The sequence below is a fragment of the Mastigoproctus giganteus genome, chromosome 10 (assembly GCF_048544385.1).
Source record: "Mastigoproctus giganteus isolate SK-2022 chromosome 10, ASM4854438v1, whole genome shotgun sequence".
In the NCBI taxonomy this organism is placed as follows: Eukaryota; Metazoa; Arthropoda; class Arachnida; order Uropygi; family Thelyphonidae; genus Mastigoproctus; species Mastigoproctus giganteus.
Window position 1 is genome coordinate 116,947,363 of NC_143584.1, and position 20,021 is coordinate 116,967,383.

The 20,021-nt window shown below is 37.3% G+C and overlaps 1 protein-coding gene across 4 annotated transcripts in view; it reads left to right on the plus strand.

Moving 5' to 3' along the window:
* unc-104 (kinesin family member unc-104) overlaps positions 1 to 20,021 on the plus strand; it is a 1,041,320-nt gene that overhangs the window by 380,068 nt on the left and 641,231 nt on the right. For all 4 annotated transcript variants that reach the window (XM_090382707.1, XM_090382708.1, XM_090382709.1 and 1 more), the window contains exon 16: positions 14,896 to 15,036. In XM_090382707.1, coding sequence (XP_090238833.1) covers positions 14,896 to 15,036 — 141 coding nt within the window. The remainder of the gene's footprint in view (positions 1 to 14,895; positions 15,037 to 20,021) is intronic.

The window sequence follows — 20,021 nt, forward strand, 5'->3', positions numbered from 1 at the left end:
ATAATTCAGACACGGCATGGTTTTGTTAAGGGGAAGTCTTGTGTGACCAATTTGATTGGATACTATGACGTGGTCACAAAGGAACTGGAGATGCAAAAAATAATTTTGATGTCATATACTTTGATTGGAAAGCGTTTAATACTGTTGGACCTGGGAGGCTACTGTAGAAATTGGAGCAGTTTGCATTAAGAGAAAGGTGCTACAATGGATAAAATGATGGTTGAGAGGGAGAAGACAGAGAGTGGTAATCAATGGACACTGCTCTTTGTGGACTAATGTTATTAGTGGAGTCCCCCAGTGTTCAGTGTTGTGCCAATTGTTGTTTTTTTATATTTATCAAGGATAGTGATCAACATATTTCAGGCTTAATGTCTAAGTTTACAGATGATACAAAGCCTTTGGTAGGGTTGTTAATGACAGTAATGGCAGAATGCTACTGCAACAGGATCTGGAAAAGTTGGGCAGATAGGCTGAGAAGTGGCAACTGAAGATTAACATGGACAAATGCAAATACTGCATATGGCACAGTAACTCCAGAGTAATGTACCAACTGAGTGGTACTACACTCGGGTAGTGGAGAATGAAAGAAGATCTAGGAGTAATCATGCAGTCAGCTATGATGTTTTCTGAGGAGATCATGGGGTCTTGTCAAGGATATTCAGGAATTTTGTTAGCAGGGATAAGGAGGTGATTATCTCTTTGTATAAGGCAATGGTCAGGCCACACCTTGAGTATTAGCATTAGTAGAGGCATATTGATGCAAGAAAGCAAGCTTATGCAGCATCAGCAGCACCCCCCTCTGTTCATTTAAAATACCTGTCCAGCCGAGCCTTAAATTTATTTAGGCTATCAACTTCCACAACAAGGGATGGAAGTCTGTTCCACCAACCAACTACCCGCTGGCTAAAGGCAAATTTCCGCACATCTGTCCTACATCTGTCTTCATTCTGAATTTATGCCCTCTCAGGTGATTATTCTGAGCAAGAGGAAGAATCCCATCGGCATTGAGCATGCTCCAACCATTCAAGGGTTTATGCACCTCTATCAGATCACCTCGCCGGTGCCTAGTCTCCAAACACTGTAATTTGCAAAACTTAGCTCTTTCTTTGTAAGAGCAACCCTTTGTTACATTCACTTATCTTGTTGCCCTTCTCTGTACTCGTTCCAGCAGCTCTACATCCTTCTTGAAATGAGGCCTCCAGACTTGCTAGCTGGGAGTCTAAAATGTTGATGAAACTGATATTCAGGTGATGCTCATTAGTCAGATGGACCGAATTTCGGTCATGTCATTCTATAACAATCATATTCTCTACTTGTACCTTCATAATGGTGGGATTGATAGTAATTCTGGGTATTCCCCACCACCACCACCACCATGTGCAAGGCCTGAAAGACTGTACTTAATATACTGGAGATGACCACCGAAGTGATGTGAACGAAAGTGAGCAGGAATCAAGGTATTGACATCCACACTCTGAAGAGGAATGATACCCCCTCTGTGTTACCAGATGAAACTTGATACTTCTCTTGCCTCCACAGTGAAAGATGGCACTGGCTTACTAGCATCCTTCTTTTCTTCTAACTTTTGTATTGACAATCTTGGTAAATCACCTTCTACCATTCCCAGTACACTCGACTCAGTGCCTCCTGTGGTCTTCTGTCAAAAGGATGTTAGAAGAATTTTGAACAATCTTGATGTCAAGAAAGCTCCATGTCATGATGGCATTTCTTCACTTGTTCTCAAAACCTGTGTTTCCAGAGCTTGCTCCTGTTTTGTGTAGCCTTTTTAACACTTCCTTATTATATTGTTTTTTTCCTGTTTCCGGCCAGTTCCTAAAAAAAGCAAGACAAATCCCTTCTATCCAATTATTGTCCATTGCACTTATCACTTCTATCCAATTATTGTCCATTGCATTTAGTATTAGAAATAAAACATATCACAAGAAATTTTCAAATAAAATGCACTGCAATTTTCTCTTTCATTTGTCTTTTTTTTTTATGGTGTTTGCCCTTATTTACTTATATCTGACCTCAAGTAGTGGGAGAAATTCCATAACAATTAATGGATAGACTAGACAAATTTCCATGCAAGTTTTATTTATTTATTATTATTATTATTATTTTTTTTTTTTGAGGAAAGTTGAAATCATATAGCTCCAGTGACAGGGCTGCCTTATACTGTTGTGAAACCTACCATCTAAAATTAATTTTATTTACCAGTATGGATTCCATCAGTGCCAATACTTTGGCAATATCTTGGCTTATATTATTCATCCTTAGCCGACCGGGCTAGCCGGGTAGGTAAAGTGCCTGCCTAGCAACCCAAAGGTCGCGGGTTCGATTCCCGCCTCGGGCTGGATATCACGATGGTGCCGAACCAACCGGTTGGTTGGATATCCCGGCCACGATACACGAAGGAAGCAAGAAAAAACTGGTTCCTTCGTGTATTGATCACATCATACGAAATAAAAAAAATTCATCCTTAGACAAATTCTGTAGAAAATTTACAATAATTTTATTATACTTTTCTATTGTATATGAAATTTATATACAACTGTAGAAAGGAAAAGGAATTGTGATGCCTATAACAGCAAAATGCAAATGGTAGTAAACAAAGAATGCAGGAATAACAGCTCAGCGACGTAATGTCACTTCATGTATGGTTTGGATCCAAAACTGGCCACTTGGCTAATTTAGTCTAACACATCTTACCACAACTTAATAAACTTGTGAAAGGTCCATAGTTGTCAATGACAAAGTGGTGTGTCTAATTAGGCCTGACATAGCCGAGTGGTCAGGAGCGAGAGTGCATAGCATGCGTTCCTTGAATGGACCGGGGTTCAAGCCTGTGACTACTAAATACGATAGATATTTGTGTTGACGATTTATTGTAAACTCTACTGACTTGGTTGTCGTGCCGGAGTATAAACAAAAAATGTATTTATTATTATTTTTTTTTGTCCCCAGTAGCATAAGAGGATGGATATTTATCATTTTTAACTTCTATTTTTTCTGTATGTGGAGTCATTTTTCAAAAATTTCTAAACAGTATATGACTTTTTTTTTATTTTATTGTAATCACAGCTGTTTTACGTGTGAAAGTCAGGCATGGTTTCTTTTTACTGTTGGAGCTGGCTTTGCCTGTGATATATTATGGCCATGTTTCACCATTAAATTTTGCAGCTCACTGCACTTGATGACTAACAGCACCAAATTTTTTGTTTTCATTTTTGCTCGCAGTGTTACCTTTCTTCTTAACAAGTACTCAATTTTTACAAATTTCAATTTTGCCCCACCATGGATTATTATTCCCATATCTGGGGGTGGTACCCAAAAAACTTCTCTCAGACTCCATTCAAAACAGGGCAATCAGGTTGATTTATGACTTGTCTCTTACAAAGTCTTACAAAATAAACTGATGGCAATATGGATAGGCCCTGGGTGCCAAGCGATCTTCTGTGCTGCTTTACTGTGATTCCTAGAGCAATTTTCTAGAGCGACTCAGTTTTTCCTTGTTTTATTTAATTTCATAAGTCTTTCTGTTAATTAGCTCTACTTTTTAAAATTATAAAAAGAGTGCCAGGAAAAGTAAAGTACCTTTTTCTTTACTCTTGTTAGTTTACTAACCGTACTAACTTCTATGCTTGATGGCCACAAGCGGCACTGCTCCTGCCTCCCCATGGCGAGGCCAGTAACGTGTGTGGAAAAGCTAATCCCCCCGGGTGAAAGGGAACCAATATGGATAAAAAAAATTATCCAGCATTAGAGCCTCCGAGCTCAAATACCACAGATTGGTATAACTCTGATCAATGTAATACACATCATAAGCACTTAAAAAAAGAAAATCAACAACCAGAGTATCCAACTTTCCTAATCATTCATTCCTTAAATAGTCAACCAGTGAGCAAACTCTCCCTATTTATGATAAAGAGATTTCTAGAAAATGCTGCTGTATCTCCTAAAATGGTCAAAAGATTACAATTGGGAGATTTACTTGTCGAAACGACACAGTCCAAACACTCAGAATTGCTGTTAAAGGTCACAACATTGTGGGGAATTCTGTTAAAATCTCTCCCCACACAACCCTAAATAGTTCCAAAATGTTATTTCTGAGTGGGATCTGTTGAATGTAATGGAAGAGGAGCTTGTGAAAGAACTGCAAGATCAAAAGGTCATTCAAGCTAAGAGAATTTTGACTTGTAGGGATGTCAATCTCATTCCAACATGCAGCATAATATTTACTTTTAATACTCCAAACTTGCCAAATACTGTTAAAGCTGATTATTTAAATTGTCATATCCGACCCTATATTTCAAATCCAATTCGCTATTATAAGTACCAGAAATTTGGATACTCTTAGACAATATGTCGAGGAAGCAATGCATGCCGAAAAGGTAGTTCCCAAGAACATGTTCAAACAGATTGTACTGCAGCATCTTCAGTTTGCCCAAATTGCAAGGGGGATCATCCTGTCGAAAAACTGTGATTTATGTAAACTTGGAAAAAAAATACAGAAATATAAAGGCGAACGTAAAGTGACTTATCAAGAAGCCAGAAAACAAATAGTGAAAGGTAATCCAGCCTGTACATATGCTAATGTGATAAAGAAATATTGCTTGGTTGCGACTCAAACCAATGACTCAATTCCACCTGACAAAGCACTTGCTGAACGGGCTATAGCTCTGCTTTCAGTTCCTCAGTCATCTGTAAAGCAAAGCATTAAAGATCAGACATGTAATACTCCTATTTCCATCCCCTCTACTAGTAGCATAAAGTCCCAAAGTGAGACCAAGGTGGCAAAAACTGAATCCTCTGCTAAGAACCAAACTAATGCTGCAGTAGTGTATAGTGTGTTTAGGGTCTAACGGCACCAGGGGTTTCCCCCATCTCCGCGTAATATACATTGTGGTGTTATACAGAACACTGTAGAGGCCAGAGGTTTAAAAGTGTGTGGATATTGTGACGTGTAATGTTTTGTACCGTTGTTCATCTGGTCTTTTAGCCGTTGGGTCTCAAATGAGGCCCACCGTTGCCCACACTATACCTCGTGGAGGGAGACCAGGTACACCAGTATTTTAGACATTTACTATTTACTCTGGCAGGTCCTGCCACCTGCAGCATTACTACAGGTAATGCTGCAGTAATGGACATAGATGAAACGACACAAGAAGAAAGTTATGCTGAAGAAGAGATGGACACTGGACATCCAAACTTTCCAAAAAAAAGATCGCCATAAGACTACTGCCTCTAAAAAGCAACCAGATCATCCTATCACTGAGCCTAAACAATGCAGTGCATTTTATAGTGGAATTGTCGAGGACTGTGTACAAATACAGATGAGCTCTGTGACCTAATATGAGATCTTAATGCTGCAGGCGTTTGCTTACAGGAAATCTTTTTAACTCCACAAGTGACACCATATGTAAAAAATATACTTTGTACAGATGAGACAGGAATGCAGCAACTGCAGTGCATGGAGGTGTAGCAGTTTTAGTATCCATTAATGCTTCATCTAAATCCCCTTGCAAACTTATTTAGAAGTTGTTGCTGTACGCATAGAACTTGGAATAATTTTATCACTTGTTTCTATTTATCTTCCACCGAATCAAACGTTTATACTCAGAGACTTTGATGAGCTCCTTGCCCAGATACCACCTCCTATTTGTTTGATGGGTGACTTTAATGGACACCACCCTTTGTAGAGAAGTCTACATATGGATAAGAGAGGACAGCTAATAGAAACATTAATGCACACTCTAGCTCTGCTGAACACAGGTGCACATTTCCTTACAGGAAATACTTCTGCCATAGATCTATCTATCTGCTCCCCTGCTCTGCACCCAAGTATACATTGGGCAGTAATTCACATAATAATGATCATCTCCCAATCACTTGAAAATTTCGCGCCTCCGTAGCCAGGTGGGAAGGAACAGCAGTGCGTAGCACACGCTTCTTGATTAGACCGGAGTTCGAGCCCGTCACCACCAAATACGGAGGATGTGGAAAGGTCAAGGAATGACCACGGCATATTCTCGGAGCAATATGGCTTTAGTTGCTAATGCTCCTAAAAACCAAATAACAACAACATAACAACTTGAAAATTTCAAACTATCTGGAAATTCATAGAAGATGGAAATTCTCGAAGCCAAACTGAATAACATTTTCCTTAAGCACCATTTTAGACACTTCATTCAGAAGCAATCAGTAGATGAAGCTACTGATCATATCACAAAACAGATACTAGCAGCAGCTGATAAAGCTATTTCTCAGTCGTCCACGCAAGTTCAAAAACTGCTGGTGGACTGAAGAATGTAATAAAGCAAAAAAAGGAAAAGAATAAAGCTTGGAATATTTTCTGCAAGCATCCCACTACTATTAACCTTATAAACTATAAGAAACTCAATGCTAAAGAAAGACAAATAAGAAGAAAGGCCAAACAAGATTCATGGATACAGTTTGCTTCCACCATCACAAAAAACACCGATACTAGATTAATCTGGAGGCAAATCCAACTTCAGAAAGGTGAAAGTTAAATTTCTCTCTCTCTCTCTCTCTCTCTCTCTCTCTCTCTCTCTCTCTCTCTTCCATATAATCAGCCTTTTACAATAACCGAGTTAAAGGAATCTCTTAGCAGAGCACCCAATAGTACGGCTGGCCCTGATGGTATTTTTTATATTATGCTGAAACACTTGAATGACACAGCTTTACAAACTCTTCTAATATTCTTTAACAGAATTTTTCAGGAAAACGTTTATCCTCATTCTTGGAGACATTCACTTGTATTAGCCATTCCTAAACCAGGAAAAGATCTCTCGTATCCGGTTAACTATCATCCAATTTCCTTAACTAATTGGTTAGGGAAAACACTGGAAAAATTGGCTCTCAAACGGCTCAGCTGGTTTTTAGAGTTCACGTTACATCCTGCATAAAAAACAATGTGGCTTTCAGGAAAACAGATCTGCTTTTAATATGATGACTAAAGCAGAATCAAACATCAGAAATGCTTTTGTCAGAAATTACCACCTAGTTATGGTAAGTCTCGATTTAGAAAAGGCCTTTGATACAACGTGGAGTTTCGGTATTCTACGGGATCTTCACACCTTTGAACTATGAGGCAGGCTTCCCTTGTTTATTCAAAGCTTTCTCCAGGGCAGAACCTTTCAGGTTCATTATCTAAATGTTCTTTCTAAAATCCATACACAGGAGGAAGACGTTCTATAAGGATCTATTTTGAGTCCTACTATATTTTTAATTAAAATAAACAACATAATCCAGGATATTTCAAGCACAGTTGAATTATATCACTATGCAGACGACCTTATGATTTCATGCAAAGGAAAAAATATGAATTCTATCGAGAGACAGCTTCAGATCTCAATTAATAAAATAGAGCTGTGGATGTCTCACAATGGCTACTGCTTCTCAGCACAAAAATCAAACTGTATTCATTTCTGTAAAAAGCGTAAGATCTGTCCCGAGCCTGAATTACAACTTAAAAATCTCTCCATACCTTTTTCCAATAATATCAGATTTCTTGGTCTAATCCCAGACAATAAATTAAACTTCATACAGCACTTCACATATCTGAGAACCATTTGCTTAAAAAAATTAAACATCCTCAGAGTACTGAGGATGTTTAATTTAACCTTCATCAACATGGGGTGCTGACCGATACACTCTGCTTCGATTATATCGGGTTTTAATTAGATCTTGCTTGGGTTATGGAGCTCCACTATGTTACTCAGCCAGGAAAAGTGCACTACTTTGACTAGACATTATCCATCACAGTGCTCCAAGGATTGATTGCTTTAGGAGCATTCAGACCCCCCCCCCCCGTACATAGTCTGTATATAGAGGCACACGAACCTCCACTCAATCTTCAAAGGAAAACGTTGCTACTCAACTATGCAGCAAAAATTCTGAGTCTTCCCTTTCGTCCTACCTGGCCATACTTATTCGAGCCCCAGTGGACTACCTTTTATGACAACAAACCTAATGTAAACAAGCCAGTTGGAATAAGGCTACTACAGCTAATAGAATGCTGCAACTTACATATAGATAATATCTTTCAGGAAACAAACTCTTATGAACCTCCATGGTCTAGTTATGTACTGGTCTGTGATCTCTCTTTTCAACAATGGGGGAGAAAAACAAGCAGCAGATCTTACCATCAGGAAACTCCATTCTGCACATGTAGCTAAAAATTCTCAGTGTTTTCATATATATACTGATGGCTCAAAAACTAGTACAAAAGAAGGAATGCAGTGTCTATTCTGCCAAACCTTTTGCAATAAAGATAGCTCTAGATCATGTAACTAATCTGTCCTGCAAGCAAACAATGATCTATTATGACTCTTTGAGTGCAGTAACAGCATTAAAAAATTCATCCAAGCCAATCCACCCTGTCTTGAAGCAAATCAGGTTACAGATAATTGTGTTACGTGCTGCTAACCAATCAGTCACTGATTTAGATACAGGTCGTGTAGGCATCAAAGGAAATGAACATGCAGATCAAGATGCTAAACATCTGACCACTGCATGCTCTTCTAGATACCAAGTGCCGTATACATAAAAAATGTGTGTGAAGAACAATGGTTGCAGATTTTGCAGGCTCAGGGCAGAAGTAAGCTGCTGCAATTCTAATGGGAACCTCAGTTGTGGATATCAAGCATGAAATCAAATAGATAAGAGGAGGTGACCCTGGCTAGGACGCGTATTGGACACACGCATCTAACCCATATTTATCTGCTCATGGGGGAAGATCCGCCTATTTGTACATATTGTCAGACTATACTTACGGTGAAGCATTTTCTACTAAATTGTAACCCCTACATTAATGTTCAAAACAAAATTTCACTTCTCTTTCGTGTCTTGAAGAACCTTTAACATTATCTCATCTGATTAGAGACAATGCAAATCTAACTAAGTTTTTTGCATTCTTGAAGCAGACGTGATTATTTAACAGATTTTAACATTTCAACTGCAGTACTAAATAGAATAAGGCACAATATGGCCTTAGCAGCCCTTGTGCCATTAAACAACATAACAACAACAATATGATATTCTTGCTATAAAAGGTGAAATATTGTAGTTGGTGAGTTGACAGTTCATCATGATTCAAAGGTGTTGTTCAACTATACAAATTTGTATAACTAGACAATACTCAGGTCACACAAAATTATTTTAATCTCTCTAGGATAGTAGGGCTAAATATGATTATTGGGATTAAAGGGATATGACCAAAAAAGATTAATCTTTCACCTGAAAGCAAAAGTTGCATCAAAGAACTACTTGTTTCTTCAAGCAAAGTGCACCTGCCACTGTTGCATACAGGGTACTCTGTCTTTGTACCACAACTTCAGGAGGTAATTATAAGGTCATTCTGAGTGAAAAATTTTATATCAACAATAATTTTAAAAGGTTAAAGAACTATAGGTAATGTATGCATGTAGCCTGTATAGAAATATGTGCAGTTAATTCAACATCTTGAACTTGAAAATCACGGGTAACTAGTTGGGTTCTGCTACTGGTTAACTGCACATTCCCATTTGCATTGTTACAATTTGTTCACAGACAAAACAGAAATTCCCATTTACGGGTTTATGAAAGTATATATGGAGCAGTCAAAAGTAACATCCAAAATCATTTTTCTATATACATATGACTCCTTTTTGACCAGCTGCTTGGACCATGCATTTCCTGAATTTTGAAAAATTAACTTTTGTGCCTCTTAGAAAATATTCCTCTGCAAACATTATTGAATATGTACTACCAGCATGAGAAATTGGCCAGGGCTGTGTGCTGAATTTTTCACCACATCCATCGGATCTCAACCTTTTAGATTACCGTGTATGGGATCACAGAAATGTTTGTTTCAGAAAGGAAGTAGATGGTTGATTAGTATTGAAGGGAGTGACAAACCATTTAGGCATTTATAAATCAAAAGAATATGAGAGGAGTATCGACAACTAGTATGAACATAAATTTTTTGCACAGGTGTTTTTGAATATTTTCCGCAAAACTTTGGTGCAGTGAGTGAGGAGCAGGTTAAAGGGTTCACAGCCTTTATGCAATAATAAGGGTTGTGAACAAAAAAAAAAAAAAAAACCCAAGTAATGAGGCAATGGTGAAAGATTGCTATTGGTTTTCAAAAAGAGACTCATGTGATGAGCCCAAAGTAATTTAAAAATAAGTGCAGATTCATATATATGAAAATAAAAGTATTGATTTGGTGAAATGACTGAGCAATGTATATATTGCTGTTTGTACTTGTACCGAAAACTGTCTGCTTGTTTATTAAAAGTTCAGAGTTGATCCTTGAGCTTAGGTTTGGTCCTTAAGGTTGTCAAAGTACAGCTGTCTCAGATATGCTAGACAGCTGTACTTTGCTTCCTGGGAGTCTAAAATGCTGTTGGAACTGATATATGGGTGACACTCAAATCAAGTGGACCCAATTTTGGCGAAGTCTGGATGGTCTATGACAGCCAAATCCTCTGCTTGCACTCACGATGGTGGGACTGTTATTAATCCTAGGTATAACTCCCATGCGCAAGCACACTGCGGGTAACCACCCAGGTGTGAACCAATGTAAGCAGAGAGTTAGGTGTGGCGCCCACACCACATAGAGGAATGCCTCCCCCTCTGTGTTACCAGGCAATACTAAGTGGTAGATGACTCCCATCAACCGGTGCAATAACACCACCACGCTGCTTATTGGAGGCTTGAAGTGGTGGAACCAATGTTTAGTCTCCAGAGCTAAATTCCGGTCAACCCTTCCACATCTCTTCTATCATGCAGTATGACTGATGACTTTTGAGGTTATGATGGACATCATGGCGAGGTCCAATCTTCCTTGAATTTCGAGGGTATATATCTCTAAAATGGTTTTCTCAGGCCAGTCACTAGCTGGTACACTGGAATGAACCTATTGGTAACTCTCTAGGAGGCTTACAGATCAGCTAGTGTATAATCTTGCTACCTCTACTCCTCCAGATAGTGACTGGAGGGAGTCCGAGTAGTGTGTATATGGGGGGGGGGGGCATTGTCGAGGCCAAGTTATATCAATGATCTGGGTATATTCTCACCATCTGCACCATATCCAAAAATTTCATTACTTCATACAGCATATCCCCCCCCCCCCCCACTTCTTCTTATTATTGAATACACCATGAATTATTAAACTAAATGAGTAAGCTTACCTGTGAAAAGATCCAAACCTCCCAAACACTTCCTAGTTCATTTCACAAATATACGTGGTCTCAGTTCTAATCTCGAGTCCATTTCCACTTGCGGTCTGCAAAACCCCATGTGCTTTTTCTGACAGAATCTCAGTTATCAGTAGATTCAACTACTGCTCATCTCAGTTGCCCAAATTATTCGCTGTATGGTTCCTTTCGCCTCAAAGGTGGTACTTGTGCATATGTCCGTTATGATATTCCCTGTCACAGACTTGGTAATTTGGATCTTCTCAGGCTTAAAATCTCACTACGACATTCTGTCAAATTCATCTGTTGTCCCTACCCTTCTCCCAACTCCACTAATCACTAGGAGCTCTTTGATTTCCTCTCTTTGCAACTTGACTTTCTCCAGTCCAACTTTCTTAACAGTGAGGTTATTTTTCCTTGGTGATTTTAATGGAAATCTAGGATATGGAAGCGAACTCCAGCTGGCTTCCATTTCCTAGTCATACCGACCCAGCTGGTCGAGATGCTGAGGCTTTTGCAATTACTAATCACCTTGCACAGATTGCTCATTTACCTACCAGAATACCAGACAATCCTAACCATATACCAACATGCTTGATCTTTTTCTCACAAAGAACCCTTCTAAGTACACAGTCGAAGTGAGTGGTCCCTCAGATTACAACTTGGTGATTGCCTCTTCTCCAGTGGAGCCTTTATCTCATGGTTATTCCCAACCTCGTATTGTTTGGCATTACAAGAATGTAAAATGGGATGACTTGCGAGATTTCTTTTCTTTTTTTATTTGGTCGGATTACTGTTTCAAACTTCTGATGTCAACGTTTACTCAGATCGTGTCAGTGAAATTATTCTTGTAGGAATGAAATCCTTTATTCCACACTCCATTTTAAAATCTTGTCCTTTATCTAAACCTTGGTTTTCCAATAAATGTGCTAAGGCTGTTCAAGAGAAGAATGTTGCATATCGTAATTGACTTGTTTCCAATTCTTCAGTTTCATTTTTTGCCTACATCCAAGCTCGCAACAATTGTACAGCAGTTATTAATCAGTCCTTACTAGATTTTGAACATGCTAAGAGTAGAAAACTTGCTTCTTGCCCTAATGGTAGCTTAGAATTCTGGTCTCATGCCAAGGCTATTGGCTGCAACTTTTGTTCATCTCTACTCCCACCTCTGTCAAAACCAGATGGTTCTGTTGTCACTTCAACCAAGGATAAAGCTGACCTGCTAGCATTCCATTTTTCTTCCAACTCATGTATTAATGATCTTGGTAAAATCCCTCCCACTATTTCCAACATGCTCCATTCAGTGCCTTCTGTGGTTTTCTGTCAAAAGGATGTCAGAAGGATTTTGACAAATCTTGATGCTAAGAAAGCTCCAGGTCCCGATGGTATTTTTCCACTTGTTCTCAAAACCTGTGCTCCTGAACTTACTCCTGTTCTTTGCCACCTTTTTTCACTTTCTTATTCCAAAGGTGTTTTTCCTTCTGCTTGGAAATTTGCTCTTATCCAGCCAGTTCCCAAAAAGGGTGACAAATCCCTCCCATCCAATTATCATCCCATTGCAATTACTTCTATTCTTTCTAAAGTCATAGAGAAATCAATTAACCACCATCTCTTAAACTACCTAGAAACCTTCCTTAAACTACCTAGTCATTAGAATGACTAGGCAATACCTGAAGCTTTTTTTTTTTTTTTTTATTCTGGGTATTGTAAATTTATGTCCTTGTAGTAATTCTTGATGCTAAGAAGCTCCAAGTCTCGATGGTATTTTTCCACTTGTTCTCAAAACCTGTGCTCCTGAACTTACTCCTGTTCTTTGCCGCCTTTTTTCACTTTCTTATTCCAAAGGTGTTTTTCTTTCTGCTTGGAAATTGCTCATATCCAGCCAGTTCCTAAAAAGGGTGACAAATCCCTCCCATCCAATTATCATCCCATTGCAATTACTTCTATTCTTTCTAAAGTCATAGAGAAATCAATTAACCGCCAACTCTTAAACTACCTAGAAACTTTCCTCATTAGAATGACTAGGCAATACCTGAAGCTTTTTTTTTTTTTTTTTATTCTAGATATTCTAAATTTATGTCTTTGTAGTAATTCTATGTGAATGGAAGGGAAATAGCAGATCCATTAGTGCTATATACTGGGTGTAGAGTTTCTGTCTGAAGGTTTCTTGGTATGGATTCTGTCAGTGTTGATGCACTGGTGATATTCTGGCTTATGTTACCCATTTACGGACAAATTCAATGGAAAAATTCAATGGTGAAACACAAGCAGTTGCTCTTGACATCTCAAAGGCTTTTGATCATGTTTGACATAAAGGTCTTCTAAAAAAATTTCCATCTTATGGTTTGCCTACTGGTTTTTGTAATTGGTTATCGAGTTTTTTCTCTGATCGCTCACTGAGGGTGATGGTAGATGGCTCTCTGTCTTCTAACTTCTCCACTAATGCTAGTGTCCCCCAAGGTTTTGTTCTTTCCCCCATTCTTTTCCTCTTTTATATTAATGACCTTCTTCCATTGACTGGAAATCTTATCCGTAGTTATGCTGATGATAGCACATTGCATTCCACTTTCCAGTTTGAGAAACCTTGCCCTGCTCAATCGGCTTCAACTTCCCGAATATCCGCTACCAATTCCTTAAATGCCAATCTCCAGGTAATTCTCCAGTGTGGCAAAGACAACTTAACTGATTTCAATCCTTCTAAAACTCAGTCTTGTCATATCTTGCAAAAAAAGAATTATTCTGCTCCTATGCTTATCTTTGGTGACACTGCGATTTCTAGGCAAGATGATATATCTCTTTTGGGGATTACCCTGATTTCTAATCTGTCTTGGCACAAGCACATTATAAATATTGCTTCCTCTGTATCTAAAAAATTTGGTTTTCTCTTTCGCTCTAGGCATTGCTTTTCTTCCAAACAGCTGTTCACTCTGTACAAATTGCAAATGGATATTGTTCCCACATAGTTTTGTAGTACCCCCAAAAACTCTCTCAGGCTTCTAACTTCCATTCAGAAGAGGACAGTTAGGTTAATTAATGACTCGTCTCTAACAGAGTCTCTCCACTCGCTGTGTCATAGATGTGCTGTTTCTGCTGCATGCCTTTTCTACAGATACTTTCATGGGCACTATTCTTCTGAATTGGCTTCTCTGATTCCTGGTCTCTCTCTCTTTCAAAACCATCCAAACACGTGCTGCCACCAGCCAACATCCATTTACTGTCCAACTTCAAACTCACAGAACCAATTTTTCATCTTCCTCGTTTATCATTCAACTGCCGTTTTTTGGAACAGCCTTCCTTCAAACGTATTTCCTGAAAATTATGGTCTATAGAAGTTCAAATCTAATGTTAACAAATATCTTCTTTCATCTTCTCAGCCTCCAATCCAAGCACAGTAATAAGTACTATAGGTTCTAATACCAATTGTGTTTAAGGTTTTCATAAAAAAAAAAAAAAAAAAAAAAATCTAAAAGTTTTAATCATGAATTCACTTATTTGTATTAAAAAAGACAAAAAAAAAAAAAAAAAAGTGGACCAGTGTTATTATTATCCAAATGAAATACTATCAGGTACTGTATTAATTATTTTTTAAATGTTTAAAATTCATATTAATAATAATAATAATACTGTAATTTATTGCCATTTTATTAGAATGACTAGGCAATACCTGAAGCTTTTTTTTTTTTTATTCTAGGTATTGTAAATTTATGTCCTTGTAGTAATTCTATGTGTTATGTGAATGGAAGAGAAATAGCAGATCCATTAGTGCTACGTACTGGGTCTAGAGTTATCCTTGGAAAATATCATGTATTTAGGTTTCAGCATCCTGAACAAGGTAAAAAAAAAAAAAATTTTTTTTCCCCCTTTTTTTTCTAATATATATTTATATATATATAATGTAAGTGCCTTGGAATTCAAATTCCCCATTTACATATATTCCATTATTCGCCTGATTATCTTCTTTACTATTCTGTTGTATTTCCATTAGTTTATTGTTATTGTTTTATTATGTGAAATTTCTATGAATACAAGATAAAAATTCATTTCATTACAAATTAGCTGTTTCATTTTTAAAATAGCAGTAATATCTTAAGATCTATAAGAACTTTGATCAGAGCTTCTTTAAATATTTAAGCAGAAATCTGTTTTGTATCCTGCTTAATAACAAAATATTCAAGAGAGAGATTTTATTTTTTATAGTCTTTGGTGGCCTCTAGACATTTGTCCAAATCCACCTAATATCACTGAATTTGTTATACTAAAACACTCCTGGTAAAGAAAAATAAATAAATAAAGTGTTAGGTTTGTGTAATGTGTAAGTGTGAGTTTATGTTATATACAGGATACCCAGCCACCACCCTGATAACTGTTACCTGTCTTTTATGAACGTTGAGCCTGGCCTGGGTCTACTATACTATCTGTGCTGACTGCACAAAATTCCTGCACCCTTCGGTAGAAGTGCTAGACCAGAGGGTGTCAGCAATCCTGCCCCCAAGTTGTCCAAGCCTGGGAGCCAGCAAAAAAAATAAATAAATAAAAATAAATAAATAAATATATATATATATAAATAAAATAAATAATAAAAACACACAAAAATAAATAATAAAAACACACAAAAATAAATAAAAAATAATAAATAAATAAATAAATAAAATAATAAGTAATAATAAAAATAAAAAATAATAAATAAATAAATAAATAAAATAATAAGTAATAATAAAAATAAAAAATAATAAATAAATAAAATAAGTAATAATAAAAATAAAAAATGATAAATAAATAAAATAATAAGTAATAATAAAAAATTATATATTAATAATAGAATAAAATAATAAATCTCTCCTCCCCTCACAGGCATTCAGGAATCACTTTCCTACTCCTGTGAGCAGAGGAGGGGGGAAAAAAAAAAAAAAAAAGACACCATCCTGATCCACAACCCCACACTCAGTTACTTACATAGTGCCAGCAAACACAACAAAAGGAAGAAAAATAAATAAATAAATAAATAAATAAAAATAATAATAATAATAATAAATAAATACTAAAAAAAAAAAAAAACGAAGACCAGGGTGGTTAGGAAAAAAAAAACAAAAAACCCTCTACTCCCTACCCAAATCTCACCCTGGCAATTTATCGTGCACTAGGTTAAATTTCACAGTGCCAGCAAACAAAAAAAATAAAAATTAAATAATAATAATAACATGTAGGTTAGTGCAAATGCATCATTTTAACATAGCTATCTACCAAAGTAGTTGAATTAATTAATTAAATTGGCATCGTTTTGGTTATATCTCATATTGTGACTGCCTTCACAATGAGTTGCCATGTTATTGTACTACCTCAAACAAATAACACTTCACCGGTGGAGAAGACTCTTGTTCTTTATTCTCAGCGGATACCACCACCCAGACGGCACTGTTTCAAAGCTTGTTGGCTTCTTTTCGGTGGATGGGCATGTACCTTGGTGTTGCAATAGTTACAGCCCAGTTATGGGTTGTCATTATTACAACACCAGGGTACCTACCCACCCACCGAAGAGAAGCAACATGCCGTCTGGGTGGTGTGGTATCTGCCGAGAATAAATAATAATAGTCTTCTCCACTGGTGAAGTGTTATTTTTTCGAGGTAGTACAATACCATGGCAACTTATTGTGAAGGCAGTCACAATATCAGATATAACCAAAATGATGCCAATTTAATTAATTAATTCAACTACTTTGGTAGCTAGCTGTGTTAAAATGATGCATTTGCACTAATCTACATGTTAGCCATTCTACCTCGTGGCATGAGCCCTTTCCCCCTAAATACTTTATAATAATAAATAAATAAAATAAAAAAAAAAAACAATGGGACAAGAATAGGATGGGGGGGAAGAGAAAAAAATCTATACAGTGAACAGTTATTAGTTTACAAATATCCAGGCTGATAACTGTCTTCTTTTTAGAAATACAGAAATAGCAAACCTGTGAAAAGCAACAAACTTATTATAATCTGACAAAAAATTATTTTCATTTCCATACCTCAAATCGCTAATTACATTCTTTAATTCAGCTATGTAATTCTCATACAACAAACAATCATGTAATACATGGCACCAAGTTTCTTCATCACCACATACACAGGGTTTGACTTTAAACCAAAATAATATAATTTACTATTCAAAGAACCATGCCCTGTTAACAAAAATGAAGTCTCCATGCTAGGAAAAAACCACTTATTCAGTTATCTCTAAATAGGCCTACAAGGCCAGGAAAACTCATATTAAATAATTAAACTTCACACCAACCAGTACTTGAAAATATTTTAATACTGAAACTAAAAACACTGTATTTACAATAAAATGATTAAAACTAGTTTAAAATATTTAAAATATATAAATAAAAACAATTAAAATATGACTGAAAACAGATATTAAAGAATATTAAAAATTAAAATGTACCGTAACAGCTGTATCTTTTGGAGACAGCAGTCTCCTTTCTCAACAGCGTACATTTTGCTGTATGCCACATCCTTAAATAGCAGGTCCACGGCATTCATCACATGGTTCCCCAGGAATGTGATTTGTATTTCCCATTTGCACACCAGAACCGGAAATGGCTCGGGAGTGCACTACCCGAAACCGTTCATCGTGTCCCAAGACAACCGTTTCAAAGAGAGTGTGTAAACATACACCCTTATCTCTATTAATGGTATTACTGGCTGCCCCAATGCGTAAGCTCTGAAGTCATTTATGGTTCCAGAACCCCTCTGCATGATCTGTGATGACAGCATCCTCCGGGGAGATCTGGTGTTGCTTCTCCCAGAAATGCTCTGCCACAGCAGACTTACCGTAATTTACAGTGTTTATTGCATTCATGTGTTCCCTCAGCTGGTGCTTAAGTTGCCACCCCGTCTCTCCCACATAACATACCTCACAATCCGAGCATTTAATTTCATAAACTACCCCGCTGATGGCTTCCTTTTGGTATGGGGTCTTTAACTCTTGATATCACTGTGTGCAACCTCCATCCCAGTAGTTGCACACAGTGTATTTGACACCCCGAAACTATTCGCACAATGCGTTCCGTAAGGCCCGGATAGTAAGGAATGTATGCAGTGCCCACAGGGATAGATGGTTCACTAAGGGTAGACATCACTCCCCTAATGAATCTGTCTAAGACACTCTGGGGGTAACCACATTTCTTAAGGTCTGCTGTGACTAATAATCTCATTATCTTTATCCTCTGAGGTTGGTAAAGTGGGACCCCACCCTCTCAATTAAAGCCTTGATTACACTGTTTTTGTGTTGGCTGGTCTGTGCCGAGTTGTAATGGTATACTGACCCCGGCACATAGGCTTCCTAAAAACATTGGTCTTAAGCCTAAATCCTTCTCTGACCACCAACACGTCAAGAAATGGTAGGGTTCCCTCTGTCTCCACCTCTGAGGTGAATTGGATAAACGGGGAGAAGCTGTTAAGCACATTGAGTGTTTGATCTTCTCTCCCCTTCTGAATAATGGTGAATGTGTCATCAACATATCTTTTTCATTTATGTATGGGAAATTCCAAATCCTTAAAGATCCTCGATTCCATGGCCTTCTTCCATGGCCAAATTGGCCACAATGGCACTAATAGGGAAACTCGTGGCTGTGCCATGGACCTGCTTATACATGACATCTTGAAAGACCGTGGTGGTACTAGACAAACAAGATTCCACACCTTCACAAATATCATTAACACTTAAAGATGCATCCTTTTCTAATGCCTTTCTAACAAATTCATAAAGCCACTTAATCACTGGAAAATCAATCTGTCAAACAACTTGCCTAGGTTAGGTAACAGCAATATTGGCCGAAAGCTCTTGGGACTTGTTTTTTCTTTACCTGGTTTTTGCAACAATTTCAGAAGGGCACATTTCCAGAAAACAGGAAATGTGCCTTCCAATAAACATTTGTTATACCTATTAAGCAAAACTGGAGGATATATCTCTAATAACTTACTGATAGTGTTCTAAATTAAATCAATCCCCAGAGTTTTATCAACATTTATCTGTTTACTGACTACAAGTAACTCCTCTACTGTAAAAAGAGAGATATCCTCATCGTTGACATAATCTCTATTGTCTGCTCTCATCTCATGCTGTTCAAGAGTATCATTACTTACACAATTCTCAGGAAACAGTTTGTCTATGAGAACTTTAATAGTTGTCTCCCAACTAACTGTTTCCCCCTACCATCTACTATTACTGTGTGGAATATATCCTGCTCTATCTTTTTATTAATAGTCAACTTATACAGTAATCCCCAAGGGATTACTATTTCCTGCAGTTCTTACCAAATTCTGTCATGATCTTAACTTATGCTGATAAATAGCCCTATGATATTCCCTCCTTTCACACCTATATATTTCCTTATAATAGTTAGCCTCTTCTATATCACGAGACCTATATCTTTGAAATTGCTTCCTGGCTGAAAAAACATCTCGCCTTAAAATTTTCAGTTGTTCAGACCACCATGGTACTTGCTTATCTGTGGCTTTCCTATGCCTAGCTGCATACTTCAAAGCTTCAAGAAGTACATTTTGAATATAAAACGCATATTCTGTGGCATTGATAGTGTTCAGAGCCAAATACTTATTGTTGCCAAAAACTAATTGCAAGGATTCATTAAATTTTTCCAATCTATCTTTTTGTATGCAAATCTCATCTGCTCATTGATTTTAATATAATAAGTCTTACTATATACCCCCACATTTACATGAAATAATATAGCCCGATGGTCACTGTTGCATTCTCATCAACAACCCAGTGACACACTCTCTTTACAAAATCTGGTGAAACCA